The sequence below is a fragment of the Rhopalosiphum padi genome, chromosome 1 (genome assembly GCF_020882245.1).
Source record: "Rhopalosiphum padi isolate XX-2018 chromosome 1, ASM2088224v1, whole genome shotgun sequence".
In the NCBI taxonomy this organism is placed as follows: Eukaryota; Metazoa; Arthropoda; class Insecta; order Hemiptera; family Aphididae; genus Rhopalosiphum; species Rhopalosiphum padi.
In genome coordinates this window covers 20,850,520-20,871,855 of record NC_083597.1, presented here as the reverse complement: position 1 = coordinate 20,871,855, position 21,336 = coordinate 20,850,520, and the positions used below count along the sequence as shown (strand labels likewise).

Genomic DNA, 21,336 nt, shown 5'->3' with positions numbered 1-21,336 from the left:
GATGAAAAAAATTACATGACATCACATTTTAGTATCCATTTCACAAAAATTAAAGACATCCAATTAATGCAATTTTTTAAATATACCACTAAATGGAAAAAATGGTTTATATATCATAAGCTAGATAACTTCTCATGAATTGCACAATATCATTAAGTGGATGTATATATATATATATATAATATACCTAAATAGACTTTTTTTATAACTAAAAAATCATATGGTTTGAATTTTTGTTAATCAAGATAACAAAACTTCCAATGTACATTTAAGCATTTATTGAGTAGTTACATAGTAATGCCAATATTATTTAAATACATAATTCTACAACATAATTACAAATTAAAACTAATAGGAATAAATATGTTTCGCAGGAAAATATTTTGTCTAAAATAAAAATATGTACAAAGCATCAATATTTAAAATAAACTCTTAGACTATAGTATTATAAACAAACTATTAAATAAAACAAACGAAAAGAGTACACCGAATACTAATAGTAATTATAATAGTATTATCATTGTACTGCGTCTATCACATTTGTTGCCGTATTAGTAGTGTTAGTAATATTGCAGTCGAAACGTTCTGAGCACCATGTTGTCCAATTTGCCGGGTTATCCGACTTGTTATAAATCACATTATTCACCTCGGAATACGCTCTGAGATAAGATTCTAGTTTTTCATTTGGAATCATCTTTGATACTCGATAAAGCATCCTAAAATAAAAACGTATATGTTTATTTCATCATAAAAAAATAAAATAAAAATAAAACAAAAATAATTTATAATAAACATTTGGGTTATTATCATGTTTTTTATTTACAAATTTTCAATTCATTGTAACTCGAGCAAAATAGATTTAATGTCAACGATGTATCTAAATTGTACGTAGGTTATCAGCAAAATTTGATTCGTTACTAGAAACACGAGTATAATAAGATGAACAAAAAAACAACAACAAAGTTTTTCAATATTTTATTATTGTTAATACTCGTACAATAACTAAAGCGATATAAATAAATATCGTGATAAATCTACATCGTGTATATGGGTATAATAAAATTAATAAAGTTATTTAACATACAGTTGACAGACCTGATCATTTGACTAGGAATAGTAGGTGTAGTATGTCATAACTGTAGTGGTATAGCTAGAAGTAATTTGTTTGAGTGTGGTGGGGGGGTAGGGGAAGCAAGATATAATAAATATTTTTTAACTATTGTATATAAAATGATATAGGCAGAAAAAGTAACACTCTTCTACTCCTCAAATAATTTGCCAATAATACTTGTACATGAATATATATTATTTTTTTGGTAGTCTTTAACGTTTTGTAGAATTATAAAATTATTGAAAATATATAAAGTTTCTACTATCTACATTATAATGAACAAGACTAAGTGAACTTATATTTATATTACAATATAGTAAATATTTTTTATGAAAATTAGTAATTAGATATATTAAACGCATACAAAATATGGTACTCAAAATCACTTGCTTCCTTCATCTTTCAACCAAGACCTCAACTCTATCTCTGCCTCGATTAAATTCATCATCGTCAACAATCTATGCAACAATATGTCAACGTATAACCCTCCCCGACATAATATCATCAAGTATTTATAGGTAATTGTATATTATTATAATTAATTGTGAATCGTTATACTTCGACGTCATCTATAAGTCTGTAATTTAATATTGTCATCGTAATGCAACGAATACTATTTCCGCCGGGTTATAATAATAAAGAAAAAATATGTATATATAATTAAAAAATATAATATGTTGTAAAAATTGATTGATTTATTACCAATTAATCCAAACCGGAAGTATACCGGCTTTTTCCACGACAGCCATGCGACACGCAATCCTTTCCACGCACTTTTCCGAGTCCAACACCTTCCGGAATACCGTCAAGGCCGGGTCGAACATTTCCAACCGACGGTTATTGCTTATTGTTACATCGTCGGGTTTATTGTAAGACGGCGTCGAGCCACCGATCTTTCCGATCGCCAACCCCGGAAGCGAAGTGGGCTCCGTCAACACTTTGGTGGCCGCTGTGGCCGCCGCCGGTGCGAAAATCGGTCCTGTTAGGAAATCGAGTATGCGCGCCGGGATGGTCAACAGCCCGCCGACGAGCATCGGGGCCGAGAACAGCGACAGGATTAGCGGCAGCACCGTCATCAGGATGAGCGGTATCATGATTAACTTGAACAGCTTCATCAGCTTGGCGATCAACAGGAACTTGAAGAACATGGCGATCAGAAACATTTTGAGCTTGAACACGAGCAGGAACAGGATCTTGAGGAACCCGAACGCCTTGAGCTTGGCCAGCCCGATCTTGACCAGCGCCATTATGCCGACCTTGTGCCAGTCGATTTTGTCGTAGATCATCTGCACCTGTTGATGGAAGTTGTTGTTCATGTTGTACTGTCCGGCGGGACGGTGGCCGTACGGGTACGCCGGTGGCACGTTGTTCGTGTACGACACGTGATGTTTGTAGCCCGGCGACACCGGCTGGCCGCCCGGATACGGGTACGGCGACGGCATGCCGTACGGCGGCCGGCCAATTGTCGGCACGACCCCGCCGTAACTTCCGGGGTTCCATCCGGTCCCGTCGTTGAGGTTGACCTTGTTGTAGCCCGCATCGTACGAGTCGTGATAGCCGGCCGAGCCGTCTTCTTCGGCCACCGATATGTCCGTGTCGATGGCCGAGTAATCGGTGTTGCCCAATTGCCTGTAATGATAAAGCGTGTTTAGGCGCGCGATAACGAGGTGCGGTCGACCGTAATACACGCGCGATAAGGGTGTCGTATCCCGCCTGCAACCTTAACACTAGACAGCACAGGATAACATTTCCGCGGAAAACGATATAATGGACTAGCACCTCCCTTTATTAGCTTATGTCTCAAACCGGACAACGGCTGGTAATCCACGACCTGCAGCCTGAACCGCGGTTTAACCATCTGCACAGGAGTAGCGGGCCGTGTAGTTGTGTACTTTATATTATGTGAATATAGCAGGGATACTTTAATTCAGTATATTATTTAGTATTTACCTATACCAGAGGTTACCAACAGTCAAAAAGACTCACGGCACCCTTAGCAATTGCCTATAGACAAAAAATATATTTCAAATAATTTCACGGCACCTTAATCGTGAATCTCTGGCCTATACAACAGGTGTTGCGTTTAATTTATTATCGACGGTTCACGGAGTATATTACTATATTTTATGATTTAAATTTAAGGCCAGAGTGAAATTTTTTTTTTTTTCTAGAATTTAAGTTCACATTCTCCGTTCTAATATAAATGAATACCTAATTTATAGTAATATAATATTTATTTTAAAATCATAAAATGTAATTTACTTAATTGATTTAACGTAGTTAAATGTTCGATAATATCTACAGCTATTTATTATGATAAGTAAATATTCGTGTTCAATGAATTATTAAAAAATAAAATTGTACGCTCAGTAATTTTTACTCGGGACTGTCAATTGGAGTTTTTCTATACTGTTAACAAAAACATAATTTCATATATAATATAATACGAAAAATAATTTTAAATTGGGCGTTGAAGCGTTCTAATATTTTGTAACCGTAATGTCTGTACAGGAATACCGAACTTTATAAATTATAAGTAACACTCGGAGTAAATTTCGTACCTATTGTTCAGGTGATACACATCGGCGTCGACAATAATTTTGGCCTCGTTATCGCCATCGTCGTCTTTGTCGTCCACGATGGTCACGCCGTTGCTGGCTTGGTGGTTGGACGAGTGCGCTATTTGCCTTATCAATTTTCCTCGGACTACAATCGGCGACGTTTTCCTACCGGACACCAAAGGTCCGAGTACGGTGATGCGATTTTCCCCGTTTAACCCGCTGTTCAAAGACCTACTAGTGGCTAACTGCAACGGTTCAGCAGTAATAGTAGCAGTAGTAGTAGTGGTTGTCGTCGTTTGGTTTTCGTTCTCCAATATTTCTTCTCGGTTGGGCTCCGGAGTTACGACCGTGATGGTCGTCTGCACTTCTTTCCGTTTTTCTTCTACCGGGTAGACACCAATAGACACCGGGTTGTCAGTCGCTTTCGGTGCGACGGTTTTGGAAATCACGCTCACCGACGGAAGTCTGCCTTGGTCTCGGGATCCCGGTTTCTCACTGGTATTGTTGTAAACAGTTCCAGCAGGGGTCTTGGTCATCGCTTGACCCGAACGGATACACAGGAGCGTGACGACGGACGTCACCACGACGATTGCCAATATTTTCACGACGTTCATGGTGAACAGCCAGCACGGGTTGGTCCTCGTGTCCGCTGGTCGTTTTCAAGCCTGCGGAACAACAACACACACTCTTTGGGATGAGAACCGACTATTAAAAATAATACATTATTATGTTTCTGATAGACTGTTATTCAACGCCGTCGACCTGCGAACACAAACGTTGCACAGTGTACAGGAGTATAATAATTATAAGTAAATACGATGTATGGCTCGGAAACGTCGCGCAGAAAGTGAAAACTGTTGCACTTTTCAACAGTTATTATTTGCAACGTAAATTATAACGCTATAGTACATCCAGATCATTATTAATAGCAATGGTAATAATAACAATAATATTATTATTATTATTTATTGCAGCCGAACGCCGTCTTATGAGATATACCTATATAATAATATAATAATACTGCAACGGTGGTTTTTCATGCGATTTCATGAACGCTGCTGACACAGTCTGCAAGGTTCGAAATTCGTCTGACTATTGTTATCGTGCGTACAACAATATAACCGTTTAATTAATCACCGAACGATATTAACGAATTTTTAACATGTTCCGCCGTATGATTACGGCGTCGACACACGGTCCACGGAACGTTTGTTTTCTAATAACCATGCTGCCGAAAGAATAATAGCTACCTAACACATTTCCAAAAATGGATTACCGGTTACCGAAATTCTGTGGTTTATCGAGACCAAAATTTGCGTTTTATCACTATATATACATTAATTATTATAATAGTAATACATAATAATATATTAATTGCTATTTGTATTAATAAATTGATTACGTCTTTATTTATAAACTTTACGAATAGTATTAAAATATGTATTTTTTTTTACTTCTATACAACTGTAGCTGACTGTTAAGTTGTTAAACTAATAATATAATATAAGGTGTTTTTATTAATTATTAATCAACGATATCGATTTATCGAACTTTTAATATAGTACAAAATAATACTATAGATTTATATTATTTTATATATTATCATTTATCACTTACTATCTGTTTCTAATCCTTTGGTAAATGAAGTTTTCATACAAATTATAATATTTTTAAATAATAATAATTATTTTTTGTTAATCTTCAATGATCGAAAAAATATACTACAACTTGACACTCAATACCATTAATCAGTGAACATGTTTAACTTTATCATTAGCTAGTGGCTATATTACATTGGCCCATTTATAAAACCAAAAATATATTTTTAATAAAAATATATAAATCAATGTGCTGTATATTTTTTTGTCTGTATATTTGTGAGTGTATAGGAAATAAATAATATTGGTTAACGTAGAGCGTATTATACAAGCCACACGATTGAGGGACAAAAAAAATATTAAATTTTCACGAACATGACCGTCCGACAACAATAGGCACTTTCACATTATATAAGGCAAATAAAAATAACAATCTTTCAATATAATATATAAATTTTTTTTTAATGGTGCTTCTCCGTTTTTATGAAACTCGGTCATACATGAGGGTCGGAATCATTTGTAACTACGTATTGACTATAACGATTTTTTTCCTTTTTTAGATTTTTTTGTATCTAAAGAAACAATAAAAATATTTATTTTTTCCGATAAGTATACATAGTATACTTTTTATTGTTGTCAACTCTGTAAAATATTGTTCAAGAAAAAAAATTACATTAAAAATAATTACAGTTGGTTGTTACTTGACCGTCTTAAAATAACTGAATAAGTGAAAAATTAAATACAGTCGAGTCGCGATAACTCGAAGTTGGAGAGAGATAAAAATTCGATTCGAAATATCTAACTAATTTATATTAATTTATAGGTAATTTATATTTGTAGGGGGATAAAATAAAATTCGAGTTGTCAAGTTTTTCAAGTTATCGCGACTCGACCGTGTTAAATAAATCCTTATGTTTTTTGTTCGTGTAATAACTAATAATGTTGAAATATTTTTAACTTTAATGATTAGTATTCAATTTTCATCAAAGTTTTAAGCCTTTGCATCCTATTTTAAATCATTTAAGCTTAATTAAAAATATTAAATACCTCATGGCTCATGTTGATAATATTACGTTATTATAAAAAATAAAAGTATTATTTTTCAACACAGTTTACTATTAGAGACATACGTTATTTGAATTAAATATAACTTATTACTTATTAGTTATTACAATTTATAATTTGATGGTAATTATATTATAATTATAAATCAATATTAACAATTAAATATTTATTGAGAATAATTTTTAAACAAAATACAATATAATATAATTAGTATTATTTTTAATTAAACATATTTTTTATAGATTTTTTATAGATTTGTTTATATTTTAATATTTGGAACCATAATAATAGTTATAATAATAATGATTTTTTTTATACAAACTATGTATTTTAATTTTTATACTGATGGATTTACATCAGCCTAATAGTATTTTTTAATCTATTGCTTTAGATTCTGAGTGGAGCGACGAATATATATATATATATATATATACATATATTATGTTTAAAATAATTTGTTTTTTTTTTGTGTTTCCCGTGATTTGGAGTAGTTAATTATTATTTATATATTTATTTAAAATGCAATAATTAAATAATACGAATTTATTATAAATGCGTATAAATAGCTAGGTTACGAAACTAATAATGAATATTTTCTATGATGTGACTTAATTAATTTAACCGTCAACCGTCAGGTTAATACTATATATATGTACATCGATAAAATGTAGTTTTAACAATGAGCTTAGATTTTACAAATATTCAAAAGTTTTAAAACTTTTGTAATATTCTGATAAAATGTATTAATTCATTTATAGACTAAAATTCCTACCAATGTTTTATTTTAGCGTTATTGTACATGATATTATAGCAATAATACTAACATACGTATATATTTTGATTTGTTTAAAATAATTCTCACGTGTTCTACAAAAATAAAACCACTTTTATGCATTATAACCCGTTGTATTTAGATAGGCTTACTACAAATTGTAAATTTATAGTATAGTATAGTTATAAACATGGATATAGAAACATTAAGAGAGTAGGGTTCAATTTAAAAATAAGAATATTTAAATTTCCATAGCCGATTAAACATTTTGAAAAAAAAATAAAGTTATATTTTTTTTGTACATTAATATTGCAATGTAATATATATATAATAATATAATTTAATATATTATTATGACTAATCCGATACGAGTGTTATTTTTTTTTATTTTGTGTGTATAGTAAAATAAAACCATTTTAAAAATACACAATGACTTGTTAACAGACAACAGTTATAAATCTTAAATTAATTAACAAATTTATATAGATCAGTCGTCATTCTTATTAAATTACAGGAATAACACTTAACAATCAATTTATTTGTCGAGTGGTAATTATCTAAAGTAAATCTGTCTAAATTATTTGAAAATTCGATAAAATCTATTGATATTTTATTCATACCCTTAGTCCCCACTGGGAACTTATACATTTCAATCAGATGTAAATAATTATTAATATTTAATTAATTATATAGACAAATGGTAAAAAAAGCTAATTTTTCTTTAAAATTGATAAGTAAATAGAAACCATCCTTTATTTCTAATTTAAATGTTGTCTGTGTATTTTACTGCGTTGACTATGGATCAGCTTAGTGGACTTGAACATTCAAATTTTGAAATCAGTGTCATATCATTTAACACTTTAATTTATTATTTATTTCTATAAAATATCGATGATAAATGTTAAGCTGATTTTTTTGTTAGTAAATAATTATATTTTTATATAATACTTGGTATTGGTATCTTGGCACTATTAGACATTTTATTGTAAAACTTGGTTTTATGATGATCGTTTCATTACTGTTATAGTAAATAACGTGAGCATTTCATATGCTCAGAACAAAAAATAAAAAATTATACTCAGAACTAAAGAACTATCTCTAAATTGGTAAGTAGTACATTAGTCCTTAATATATTATATTGGCAAATCCGAACTTTTAACTTAATACTTACATTTCTTTAACTCTCACAATCAAATAAAATGTCGGTAGAGTAACGCATCATTACACTTGTAGGGTTTATTTTTCAGGTTTTTTTTTTATACTTTTATTTTTAAAGTACTTTTCTTGGTTTATCAGTTCTTGTGAGTTTTATAATTTGTTATCCCTTATTTAGTGTAAAATAGATAGTACTCGTTGGTATTACAAATAACAACAATATAAATTCAACTAAACGTTCTTATTTTATCTCGTTTTATTTTTGTAATAACATATATTTCATACTGGATAAAACGTACGGTAAAAGCGTTAAGCGTAGGAAATTACAATTTAAATAATAATATTCTATACCTAAACTATTTTATTTCCTGATTGTATTTATTTTTTCAAAGTGCGCACAGTTTATAAACATATTATTAATGTAATAAACCATGGTTTTTAAACTACAGTTTAACGAATGATTTTAGATAACATCGTACATATTGGATTGATAGATAGTATTATGAACACAATAATATACAAAATTATAAAATACATTGACAACATTTATTAGCATTCAATGCTATACTTAATGTAAGTTATTTCGAATCACGTTTGAACTATAGTGCCAGAGTTAAGTATGATTTTCAAGAATGAATTTAAATTAGCGAATCAATTATATTTTATTGATTTAAATTTAAAATATATTTATTACATAATGTATTAGTTGTATTTAAAGTTTATACTAATTTATATCAGTGACTCAAGTGCTACTTTTATTGTAAACAACACTTTAAAAAAACAACACGAGACCCTGGTAATAAAGGGGACTTATAAAAATTGTAAATGTCTATAATTTGCTTATAAAAATAACTTTGAAACCCATCGCATTGAATTCAAAATTGTTTAAGTTTTATTCATATGATTCAACATCAATTAAAAAATATTCAAGATATAAAATAATAGGTATATTATAAATATTTTTATTTCATCTTAAAAAATGTCATTACATTTGTTTTAAAATATCACTTCATTCTTTAATTAACCGTTATTGTTTTAATGGTAACTAATGTTATAATTTATTGCAATATTAAATTAATCCAATGAGTTTGATATAATAATACTTCATAATATACATAAATACATCGAAACATGTATGTTATCTTATTTTATGCTTAAATTCATAATGGATTATTCAATTGTTGTTAGTTTTAAGGGTTTTTAATTATAAATAAATAATTCAATAAAAAAACATATCCTTTTAAATTTGAATTTTTCAACATGATGGACAATTTTAATTTCTTGCAGATCATCGTTCCTCAAAACACTATTAAATGATTAAGTTATACCTTTATTTGCACGTTTTATAACGTTTTTAACACTGATAAATAATTAAAAAAATGTTAATGTTTAACCTTATAAAAAATATTGAAAACTATTTAGCTTATATTTCTTAAATGTATTTTAAACGCAAGTGTACTCACCATTATAGTTTGATTATGAATATTTTAGAATTAATTCAATAAATTCTTGAATGCCATTAAATACACTTAATATTATAACTACAAAACCAAATTAAATAAAAAAAAATTATTATTTTCAAGAAATGGGTGTCTAAATAAAATGTTTATATTAATACTAATTATTTAAATTATTTAATTATTTATGATTGTGTTTCACGGAGCGGACGTGGTGGTCGTGTGTGTAATACAAATCAACTACTGCGGTTGAAATAGTCGTTGGTGTCAATTCAAAAAATAATCTACACTACTATTTCTGCCACCGTAATACAATAACCTCCCAACTGGAGGAAGAGATGGAAGGTCTTCAGAGGTTAATAAATTGATGGTAAGGAAGAAGTAATATTATATATATATATATAGTTTACGCCTGTAACCTTATTATCAAACACTGATGAGAAAACGAAAGATGATTTCCAAATAATATTTCTGTTGGTCCACGATTATAATATGTTTTTGTAAACATGTCGAATGAATTTGGAAGAATCATAAAGTAACATATTATTTTGATAATAATAATTCATGACGATATTCCTATAAATAACAAATCTCTGTTTATTCTGTTGTACATTTGTGTACGAATTGTGTTCGTATATTTGATTGATTTAAAATTAAAGGAAAAACGTAAACATATATATATATATATATAAAAATACCAAATCAATCTCGAGACAGCACAAGGTCAATAATATGATATTTTTATAAATAATAAATTACCCTTGAGTTATGTATTATCGATAAAAATAAACAAACATTTCGTTTACTAGTATAAGTAGTTTTAAAGTACAACTAGCTATTTATTAATATATCGATCATTTTTAAATAATATATTTTACAACAGTAACACAAAATATTTATCCTGTTTAGATACTTACATACGTACTATATACATACAATTTTCTTTTTCTGTTTACCTTGAAACGAATACAAATTCATATTTTAATTTTCCTCTTTTTTATTGAATTGTAATATATTATATAAAATATAATAACTGTGCTACTACGATACTAACTTATTACTTGGTTTGCGTATATAATTGTATGATGACATAATATAATAATATAATAATTTATTAGTCTTACTTAAAACTATGCTATCTATTAATAATTATTGACTTAAATTTATACTTATTTTCGTTGACATGTGTCAAAAATATACAATGAATTGAGAAACTGTGAGATATACAATATAACTTAAGATAATTATCAAAATCAAAAATAATTAATTTGTTTTATGAAGTTTGAATTTTGTTTAAAATAAGTAATTGTTGAAAAAAGTTAAAAAGTAGGTACTAAAAAAAAAAAAAAAATAATAAAATATTCGTATTTAATTTTGAATAGATTATTTCTAATCCATACTGAAAATATTTTACAATTATTAGACAACTAATAATAAAATATAATTATTAATTATATTATAAATAGTAAATATTTAATTACATGCCTATTTCTTAGAGATAAATAAAGAATATTTTAATAAATGTCAACTGGATTATACTATAAACTGATTTTCTTAAGATAAAGATAAAACTTTTATGTAAAATAAACATTATATTGTATGGCCCAAAATATTACTAAAAATGTTAGCATAATAGTTTTATAATATACTTTTTAACTTTTTTATTTTTAAACACATTGTCTTGAATGCGACTAAAAATAATTTTTACATTTTCAAAGTTTAATAATTTCAAGAAAAAATATGTTGAGAATCGATTAAACTAAAATAAATTTACTAATCTAGACTTGGAGAGAATAATTGCATGTTAAAAAAAAAAAAAACATATTTTCATAAAACTAGTAGTCACATTTTTATATCCAATAACCATAAACATTAAACGCCAACTCTTAAAGTTAAAAAAATATAATATTCATGTACAATACATATAATATTATAGAGTGACTTTTGTAGGTAAAATACTTATAGCAATATATTGTTACCGATCTTAGTTAACCGCAACCACGGTGTTATGGGTCCGGAAACTGGAGCCTACGTACACAAAGTAGATCAGCATCACAGGAGTAGGAAGTAACGTCACAAATTTCGTTCAAGACCACACTAATTAATGGAAACGATGCAACCCCGAATATATCACTGTTAAAGGTTATTTTTTGACGGACATGATGTCATAACAACTACACGGAATAGTAGATTAATGTACCAAAGGACCTAGTTACAGACCAAAACAACCGGAAACCCAAATATCATTTAGGAGGCGTATCGTTAAACGTACCGGACAACATAGACATTCGAGGTTTTGGAAAATGTCAATCTAATGAAGAACAATTTTGAACAGTTATCACGACATTTCTACGGGTGTACCTTACATTGGGTTATCAATATGTCATTGGCCATAATCGATCGTTTGTAAAATAATTATGAACTAAATTATTAAGAGTGGACATATTATAATATTGTAAACTACCTGAGCGTAATATCGATTAATCTTAAAGTAGGTGTACATTGTATTTATTTATTTAGAGTCAAATTATAATTAACCGTCACCAACGAATTGTATTATATTTTAATAGTTATAATAAATAACCATAATATTACTTTTAGTTGGAACAACTCCAACTATGTAGTAGGAATAAAAGTTACGGAATTCAAAATAAAATATTGTTAGGGGATAATATTTATAATATTATGTGACCTAAAGACAAAACTTAATTTATGCAAACGTGAATTGTATTATCATGTTAAATACATTATTAGATTGATACTCTGAAATCGTGTCATTATCCTTAAAAGCTTTGAAAGTTATCAACACAGTATAATATCATAAATACCTACCTATATTTATTACAGTTGAACTTAAAAGATATCGTGTTTCCCTTAATTTTAATACGGTACACAATTTGTGCATATTTATTATGTACACAGTGATTCGTAAAGTATGCTTAACTTCATATTTCTTTTATAATTTCGAAATCTGATATGTGGAATTATTTAATATACTTAAAGACTATATTTCCGAATACCTACCTGGGATTCAAAAAGTAATCTCTAATGATACTAATTTCTGTTTTTTTTTCAAATGAGTTTCAGCCTTAGTAATAAACTGTAAATTATTCAGAAAATTATTTTATTTTTAAATATTGACGTATTTAAATCAAAGTTCAAATTAGAAATTTCCGATTTATTAAAAATTATAATAGATACATTTAACATAGCTGATATATATTATGCTGTGTAATGTGTATCTTGAAATATACTATTATAATATAATGACGTATCAAATTATCAACAACTAGGAGTCTCTGCTCAGTGGTTATTTTACTCACCGACCCACCTCCAACTATGTTTTTATTAGCTAATATTATTTTTTTTAGAGTTAATATTTCTAATAACAAAACCTAAGTGCAATATAATACGATTAATAATTTAAATTATTAACAGTTATTTTTTTTTTTTTTTTGTAACGTTTGTGAGCTATTCATTTAAAGACTCTTCTTATCAATCTTAAAATTCTTAAAAGAATTATATTTTTGGTTACAATATTAACTATTTGACCAAAATATTAAAACATACAATAATGATATCTTCCGGTTTTTTCATATTTATTTCATTATGTATTGATGGTCTCAAAATTATCAATTAAATTAAATTTTCATAAAATTTAAATAACTATAATAATGATGAATATCAATCAACAACAATGACATATTAATATTGTTATATTATATATAGTTTTTGATAATGATTCAAGAAAATCAATATTACTATTTTATTTACATATTATGAATTAAAATAAAATTCACAATTACAAACTGTCATATTACAGTAAATCGTAAATCATTCCTCAAAAGAATATATTGATGACATTTGAAAAAAGCAACTAAGCATTAATTACTAAGAGATCCTTAAATATTAAAGCTTGTGGACTATAAGTTATATTTCTATTATATTTTAGAAACTCAGAAAAGTGATTAATGTATTGGTTATAAAATGTCATATTTTTTTCAGGTCTCTGTTGTCGTCATTTCGAGCAGTCAAAATACTCCAATTTTTAACTTTAAAAGTAATTGTTTTAAAGAATAGGGGAAAAATATATGAATTATGTATATATATACATAAATCTTGTTTTTGATAAACTAAATTTTTGTTTTTTTTTTTGTTGTAATTCAAAAATAGATATACGTAGATACTTTTATTTTAATCAATTTATTTTTGTTAACTTTTTCAAATAACTTTAGAACACTTTGACTCTTTTTGAGTAGCTTGTTTAAAACTTTTAAAAATATTGAATTTGTTTTTGAAACTGTTTTTGTTTTAGTATTGATAGAAAAAAAAATAGGAATAAATGAAAACGCTTTTAAATTGAATAATTGAATAGGTACATGAAGTAAGATTCATTAGTTTCTTACAGCATAAAATATCAAAAATACATAGTCTCATTTTTTTTCTTAGTTATAAATGTTGGTACACAATAATGGTTTATCTTGATACGATTAATTTTATTGTTATTTAAAAAATAATTATATTTTTAACTGTGGAAAATAGAAACATTAATACACTAAGTACTTAAATCATAATTTTCTTAAAATTTATTTACGACAAGCAAATAAGGTAATAAAAATTCTATGACAAAATAGTTTATAAAAACCAAATTTTTATTTTGAGTTAACAATATAAAATTATTGTTCCGTATCTAAATCTTAAATAATGTTGAGTCTAGAATATAGATCATTTAAGTAATTCAAATTAGGTTAAAATGATTAATCAGTATATGAAAAAATTTCATTAGTTCATCGAAAGTCATATGTTTTATGTGTATTTAATTATATAAGTGATAAAGTGAATAAGGTTTAAATTAAAAAAAAAAAAAATATTTAAAAAATTGATTGATTCAATTTGTCTATTCAATTCATGATATACTTAGGTGAGCATTTTTCTACCGATTACATTTAGGAAAACTAATGTTGTTGGATATGTAGGAAATTAAAAAAAAAAAAATAGTAAGGTAGTAAAAATATAATCAACTTAACTCCAGTAACTGTTTTTAATATACTACAACAATGAAGAACTAAAATTGTATATATATATAATATTTTATCTAGAATAAATAATGTTTATTTGAAAAAATATAATGATTTTCATCAAATACAAAAAATAAAAGTAACAAACATACCTATGTTGTTTCAATAAATTAAATTATGTATAACAAATATTTTTATGTATTTATAATGTAAATAATAATATTACAAAATATGTTGTGTCTCTTAAATAAATTGTATCAGTAATCCTTACTTAATATCTGCTAAATCGAGGGTAATCATATGATACCTGAGTACTTAAACTTCTTAATATAACCGATACGTATGTGTTGGTACGAGTTAAATACCATTAGATAGAAAACTCCGTAGATACAGTTAAAACATATAATATTTTGGATTAATAATTTAATTTAATTTGTTTTTTTTTTTTAGTTATTTTAAAAGGACGTCATAATCACATAGTTAAACTATGATAGTTTGTTTCCGTTTTACTACTAACACATGACATACAACATTTTATTTTCCGAATAATCTGTATAACTTTGTTATAATACAATAATATTACGATTTATGATGAATTGTCATATTATCGAGTTTAAAAGTAAGAATATTGTCAAAACGGCGACACAGGTTTTATATTTTGATTTTAAAGCAAGTTGTATTTATTTAAAAATTTATAAAACTTTTTACTTTTTTTAAATGCTTTAAAATTAAAATATCAAAAACACCTAGATAAGAAAATAATATTCTTAACTTTAAATTTTTTAGTAGATTAATTCGCTTTAACATTAAAATTAACTAAATTATTCTGAACGTACAATTTATTATGTTTATGGGTTCTTGCAAACAGAGACATGACACAAGTGTATGAGTATGACGCCTTCTAAAATACAATTAACAAATGATTGAATTAAATTTATTAGCTTACCTTCGGTAATATAAACGTTTTGAATAAAATAAGCTCGTAAGTCAAGATGTAAAATGTCTTAAACGTATTTTAACATTGTCACTTACACATATGGATATAAAATAAATATTAAATAATAAATAATAAAAAAAATATTTTTACTTTAGTAACTAGATCTTATCCTATTTTTTTATTTTCACCGCATGCATAATGTTCATTACACCATTCGGTCCAGTTACTAGGCAATAATCTTGTGTATAAATTATCTAAACGAAAATTGGTCACTTCAGTAAATGTTGAAACAAAAGATCTTATTTTCTTGCTCGGTATATAGTTCGATATAGGTGATGCCGCCCTGCAAAACACAAATAACACAACAATATAATATAAAACATTTGATTTTTGATTTTAAATTCCAAATTGTTTATTGGGTTTTATTTGGTATAGGTACTCTGAGATCATTAATAATAATATACTTGAATTAGGATTATCAATGATAATATTAGAATAATTAATAGCTTACCAATTCAACCAAATGAGTATCCAACTCGGTCGTTCTGCACCAGCCATACGGCAAGACACTCTCTCTACGCATTTTTCCGTCCGCATGATTTGTCTAAAGCTGGTCATTCCAGTTCCCATTATTTCCAACTGGTCTAGACGACTCCTTCTTTTTCCGTCATCATCCCCCCCATCGTCACTCCCGCCCCCGTTTCCCGGTGCATTTCCACCCGGGGTACCCCCCTGGTTCATGCCAAAGTTATTCGGTACTAAAACCGGCTGGCTTAGTAACGAGTGCATGTTCGTTAGCCGCGATAAGATCATCGGGAACGTAAAGATTGATAAGAGAGCTGGAAGAAATAGGGTCATTTTCACTATTTTCATCAGCATCAGAGCCTTGATGGCCAGTACGAGTATGAGGAGTTTGAGTTTGAACAACATGAGCAACATAGCCTTAATGAAACCCAGTGCTTTCAACTTGGCCAACGCGATCTTGACCAACGCTAATAGACCTATTTTGGTCACATCGATGGACATTTTGTGTTTGCTAGGATGCCGAATTTCGGCAATTATTGGAACGGGGCGCGATGACTGTGGTACAGGATCGCTGTACCACTCCATCATGTCTCCACCTGACCATCCGTTGTTTGGGTTTCGGTAACTACCAGAATCGTAACTAGAAGCCCCCACGTTACCGCCTCCACCGCCAAAGTCGAACGTGCTTCCATAACCGGTTGATCCGTCTTCGTCGACAGTAATGTCTGTTTCGATTGGCGTTGGCCCATACTTATTTAACTGTCTATGATTGGTATTATACCTATTGACAAGCCATATTAGTTATTATTATTAATCTTTATATTGAATTTTGAATTTTTAAATATTTGATCTATTTATCATACAATATGCATATTAGTATATTACACATGTGTATGTATGCTAACTGTATTATTTTGCTATTCGCGTGTTCAATACAATTTTTAAATGTAAACCAGATATTCTTATAATTATTAATCTTTTTTTTTCTAAAGTATTTTGGTATGCGTAAATATGAAATGGTACAAAAATAGTTTTAGCTTGTAGATTTTTTTCTATAGGGTCTTATATTACAATGAAACATTTTACTTTTTAAGTTTTGAGTGATTGATACAAACGTTCAAACGATTCTAACATTTTAAATATAGATAGAAATATTACTATCATTGTGTTCAATTGTTAACTGTAATATATATTTTTATACTTATTTGTATTTTAATTAAAATTAATGTTGACACTTTTATAGAAATCCCTAAGCAATTGTCATGATTATCGATTAATTTTATTGTTGAATACTCATTATTTCAAAATTTCTTAACGTTTATTAAATTTTTTTTATATATAATTTTTAGTCGAAATAATACAATTTTTTTGAATAATATTTTTTTTTAACAACATTGTTTAAGTTTTTATTTTTTTGAATGACAGCATATATTTAATTTAATATCCTGAAACAAAATATTTTAGAGAGTATTTCGACACGTAAAAATTAAAATTTGAACGAATTATTGTTGAGTATTTAAAATATTTTAATTAGGTATAAATTAGCGAATTATAGCAGTACACGGATACCCTGTAAAGTTTTAGTCTACTACTCCGTTAAACTATAAATACTTATAAGTAATTTTACATTCTGAAATACTCCAAAAAATATTTTGTCATTCAAAAATGTAAAAAAAAATTGAAAAACTATATAGATAAATATAATAAAAATAATATTATTATTTTTATAAATGTTATTTTGACTATAAATCATCTAAGAAAAATATTTTTAAAAACGTTGATAGATTTTGGAGTTATGTTCAATTAAAGAACCATCTTGTATACATCCATTGTATTAATAATGTTAAGTACTTAAGTTCCTCAATAAATTATACTCAACAATTAGTTAAATTAAAATATTTGTATTGAAAGCTGGCGTAATTAATTTAGTATTTATATATTTTTCATACCTATTCCATTTCGGAAATCCACTATTTAACAGAACATCGGCATGTTGATCTTCTTCGAATTCAACTTCTTGATCATCCTTGCTGAAGAAGAACGGATTTCTGATATACCTGCCACGAGTTACAAATGCCGGCATACTGGTTGTTAGCGAAGGGTACAATTTAGGATTGGAAATTGATGACGGAGTCTCAACAAAAACATCGGACGTCAAAGACGAAAATGTATTGTAATCTTCAGGAGTCGACTTCCGACCAGACGTTTTAAGTTCTACACTTATATCCTGAACCAATTTAGATGTATCTTGTAGTTCTTTTGAAGTCCGATTTACTTGTGATAGAAGAGGTGCATCAGTCGATACATTGAGCTGAGCAGTTTTGATAAATAAAGAGTCGTTGAATAGCATTAATGCTACAGCCATAACTGTTAGTATCTTAACACTCATTTTTCAAATGTTTCCAATGAATAATACCTTCGAAATTTAATGAGTGGAGTGTTGATATTATCAAAGTTAAACGCCTGTAAATGTTTGGAAAATTGTATTACTACTATTATTAATATTCCTTAACTATAGTCTAATTTATGTTGTTTTGTTTTTATATTTTATTATTATGTAGAATGTATTCATAGTTATATGAACATGAAATCATGTTTGTAATACCAAATACTGCAGTATAATTTCAAATATAATAATATAATAATATAATAGTATATATCATATACTGCTCTACGGGCGTTTAAATAAAGTAAATGAAAAATTATTTTATTTTTATTTATAACGTGTACAACAAATAATTCAGGTAATACAAGTGTTAAAATACATTTGGTGCTAAAAGAAATATTGACGACACGATAAAAAAAATATTGTTTAAATAGGAATTAAAAGTCTTACGTATATTATATGTTCACAATTTTACATCTACCCATTGGTTTTTAAATAATTGTTGATATCTAAAAATATAAATCGCAATAAATATTTATAAACAATAACAACTGAGTCCTTTGAAATTTTAACGAGCAATAAAAGCGAAACACTAAACACATTTAGTAAAAAGCTTCTTAGCTATGCACTTCACTCGTTGACAACGAACTGCGACTGATATCAAGTTCAGTGGCATTCCTATAATGTCGATTTTCTTCAATGACGAAAATCAAAGACAATAGTGTCCATGGGGGAGGAGCGACTACTTAATTGGCTAGAATCTAGAACAATGCGACATATTTATAACGATTTTTCTTTCATTATAATTGAATTACATTGGTTAACCATATGTAAAAGGAAGACTTTTTTACCGACAGTGCTATGTCTTAAACGAGAGTGAAGACGAAATAATTGAACCGCACCACTGCTCGTTAACATCATATATATCGAAAAGAAATTAAATTGAATGCAATATAATTATGACACATGGACGTGTTTAAAACCGTTAGAAAAATCAAAACAAAATTATGGAATAACAATGATAATAAATGTCGAGTGCAAACACTTATAATATAATGATGGTAACTGTTGAATGATATTAAATTATTTTATAAATTGAATATGACTAAGTTTTTTGCTTGAATTAAAAAAAAATAAAATATGTAAATATTTTGTGTTTATAAATATTCGATATTGTATTAGATTCTACGAGGAACTATTATAATATGTATGGGACTAATGTATTTGGCTGGTTGTACATGTTTTAGAATGAAATTGAAAGAATATAATATTTAGAGTTTTGGGGCGTAATGCGGCGTGTTAGTAAAATATGGTGAAAAATAAAGACTTTACCCACAAGGGCTTTTTAAACATTTTAAGTTATTCATTAAAAAAAAAAAAAATTTATGTTTTGAAAATATAGTATGTTTAAACAATAAGATGACCTTTTCTTTTTGTATTTACAACCAACACAATATTATTATATTTATAAATATAAAATAAACACACATTAATTTTACTGTAATAGATTTTTTTTTTTTTAGATTATTCATGGTAAAAATAAATATTTATTTTAAATAAAAAAATGCCATACATTATTATTATAATATAATGTAAATGACATACACATTAATCTTAATTAATCTAGGTATGCGATGTTTTTATTTTACAAATAACTTCCCAAACTGAAAATTAATCTTAAAATAAAATAATGTCATACCTACTTAATAACTTCAATTATTTTATAAGGTTTATAATTAGCATTTTAGGCTTTCAATTCAATAACATCAATACAATTGTATTAAATTAATTAATAAAGGTCGAGAATAACGTAGGGGATGGCGTCATCAAAGATATAGTACACAAAAACCAAAAATTGAACCTAACCACATTTAAAAATAAAATTTGAAATATTTATTTGAGTAAAAAAATGTTCATAATAAATACTTATTATATTATCAGATCATTATTGTTATAGTTTATTCACTTGATTTAATTAATTTTGATCACATAGTATTAATTTTATTATTTCTATATCATGTTTTAATTGTATTGTATATGTTTTAGTTATTTTACATTTAAAACTTACTTAATAATTCAAAATTAAACAATTTAAACTATGAGTTGAAAATTGAAAATGTATAATATCATAAATTAGAAAATTTATATTCAAAATTCCTTTTTTCTTATACGTTTTTGAGAAATACCGTGAATAAAATATGAAAGCGAGCCTTAATTATTGTTTCTCATAAACTCCTATTGCAATGAATTAACATTTAATATTAAACTTACCAAGCTTACATACATAATCAATTATAAAAAGTATTATTAAGGCGTTAAATTTGTAGAATATTATAATTACTTTTCCTATAGCCATTCACATTATTTTATTAAATACCGAGAATTGTAATAGATGAAATTTTATTTTCAATGATTAATATTGTATACATATTAAGGTACAAACAAAAGCGCTTTTATAAGTGAAAGTGTATTTCGATTTATTTAATTATATACAAATAGAAAATATTACATACCAAGTAATATAGCAATTATAACACATTATTATGATACACATTAAGACCTTGTTTACGCTTTTTAATGTGAATAATATTCATATTTTAGCCAAAAATTCAATAAACGATTGATAGTGCAACAAAATATTTTATAGAACACATGGTAAAAAATTGCCATCTTGGATTCTATATTGGAACATAGAAGGGAGACATAATAGCCCAACATGAACCCGTCGAGCAGAAAAACCACTACAATTCA

At 27.3% G+C, this 21,336-nt stretch overlaps 2 protein-coding genes across 2 annotated transcripts; both read right to left on the bottom strand.

Moving 5' to 3' along the window:
• Positions 1-305: 305 nt before the first annotated feature.
• On the bottom strand, positions 306-9,927 carry LOC132932042 (uncharacterized). The gene is made up of 4 exons (XM_060998229.1): positions 9,726-9,927; positions 3,673-4,337; positions 1,814-2,740; positions 306-716 (listed from the first exon to the last, which is right to left on the bottom strand). The coding sequence occupies exons 2-4, from the start codon at positions 4,284-4,286 to the stop codon at positions 518-520; spliced, it is 1,740 nt and encodes a 579-aa protein (XP_060854212.1). The 5' UTR covers positions 4,287-4,337; positions 9,726-9,927; the 3' UTR covers positions 306-517.
• Positions 9,928-15,421: 5,494 nt separating this feature from the next.
• Positions 15,422-18,656, bottom strand: LOC132917415 (uncharacterized). The gene is made up of 3 exons (XM_060978146.1): positions 18,149-18,656; positions 16,186-16,980; positions 15,422-16,017 (listed from the first exon to the last, which is right to left on the bottom strand). Exons 1-3 carry the CDS (start codon positions 18,586-18,588, stop codon positions 15,840-15,842), a joined length of 1,413 nt encoding a protein of 470 aa, XP_060834129.1. The 5' UTR covers positions 18,589-18,656; the 3' UTR covers positions 15,422-15,839.
• Between the last annotated feature and the right edge of the window lie 2,680 nt (positions 18,657-21,336).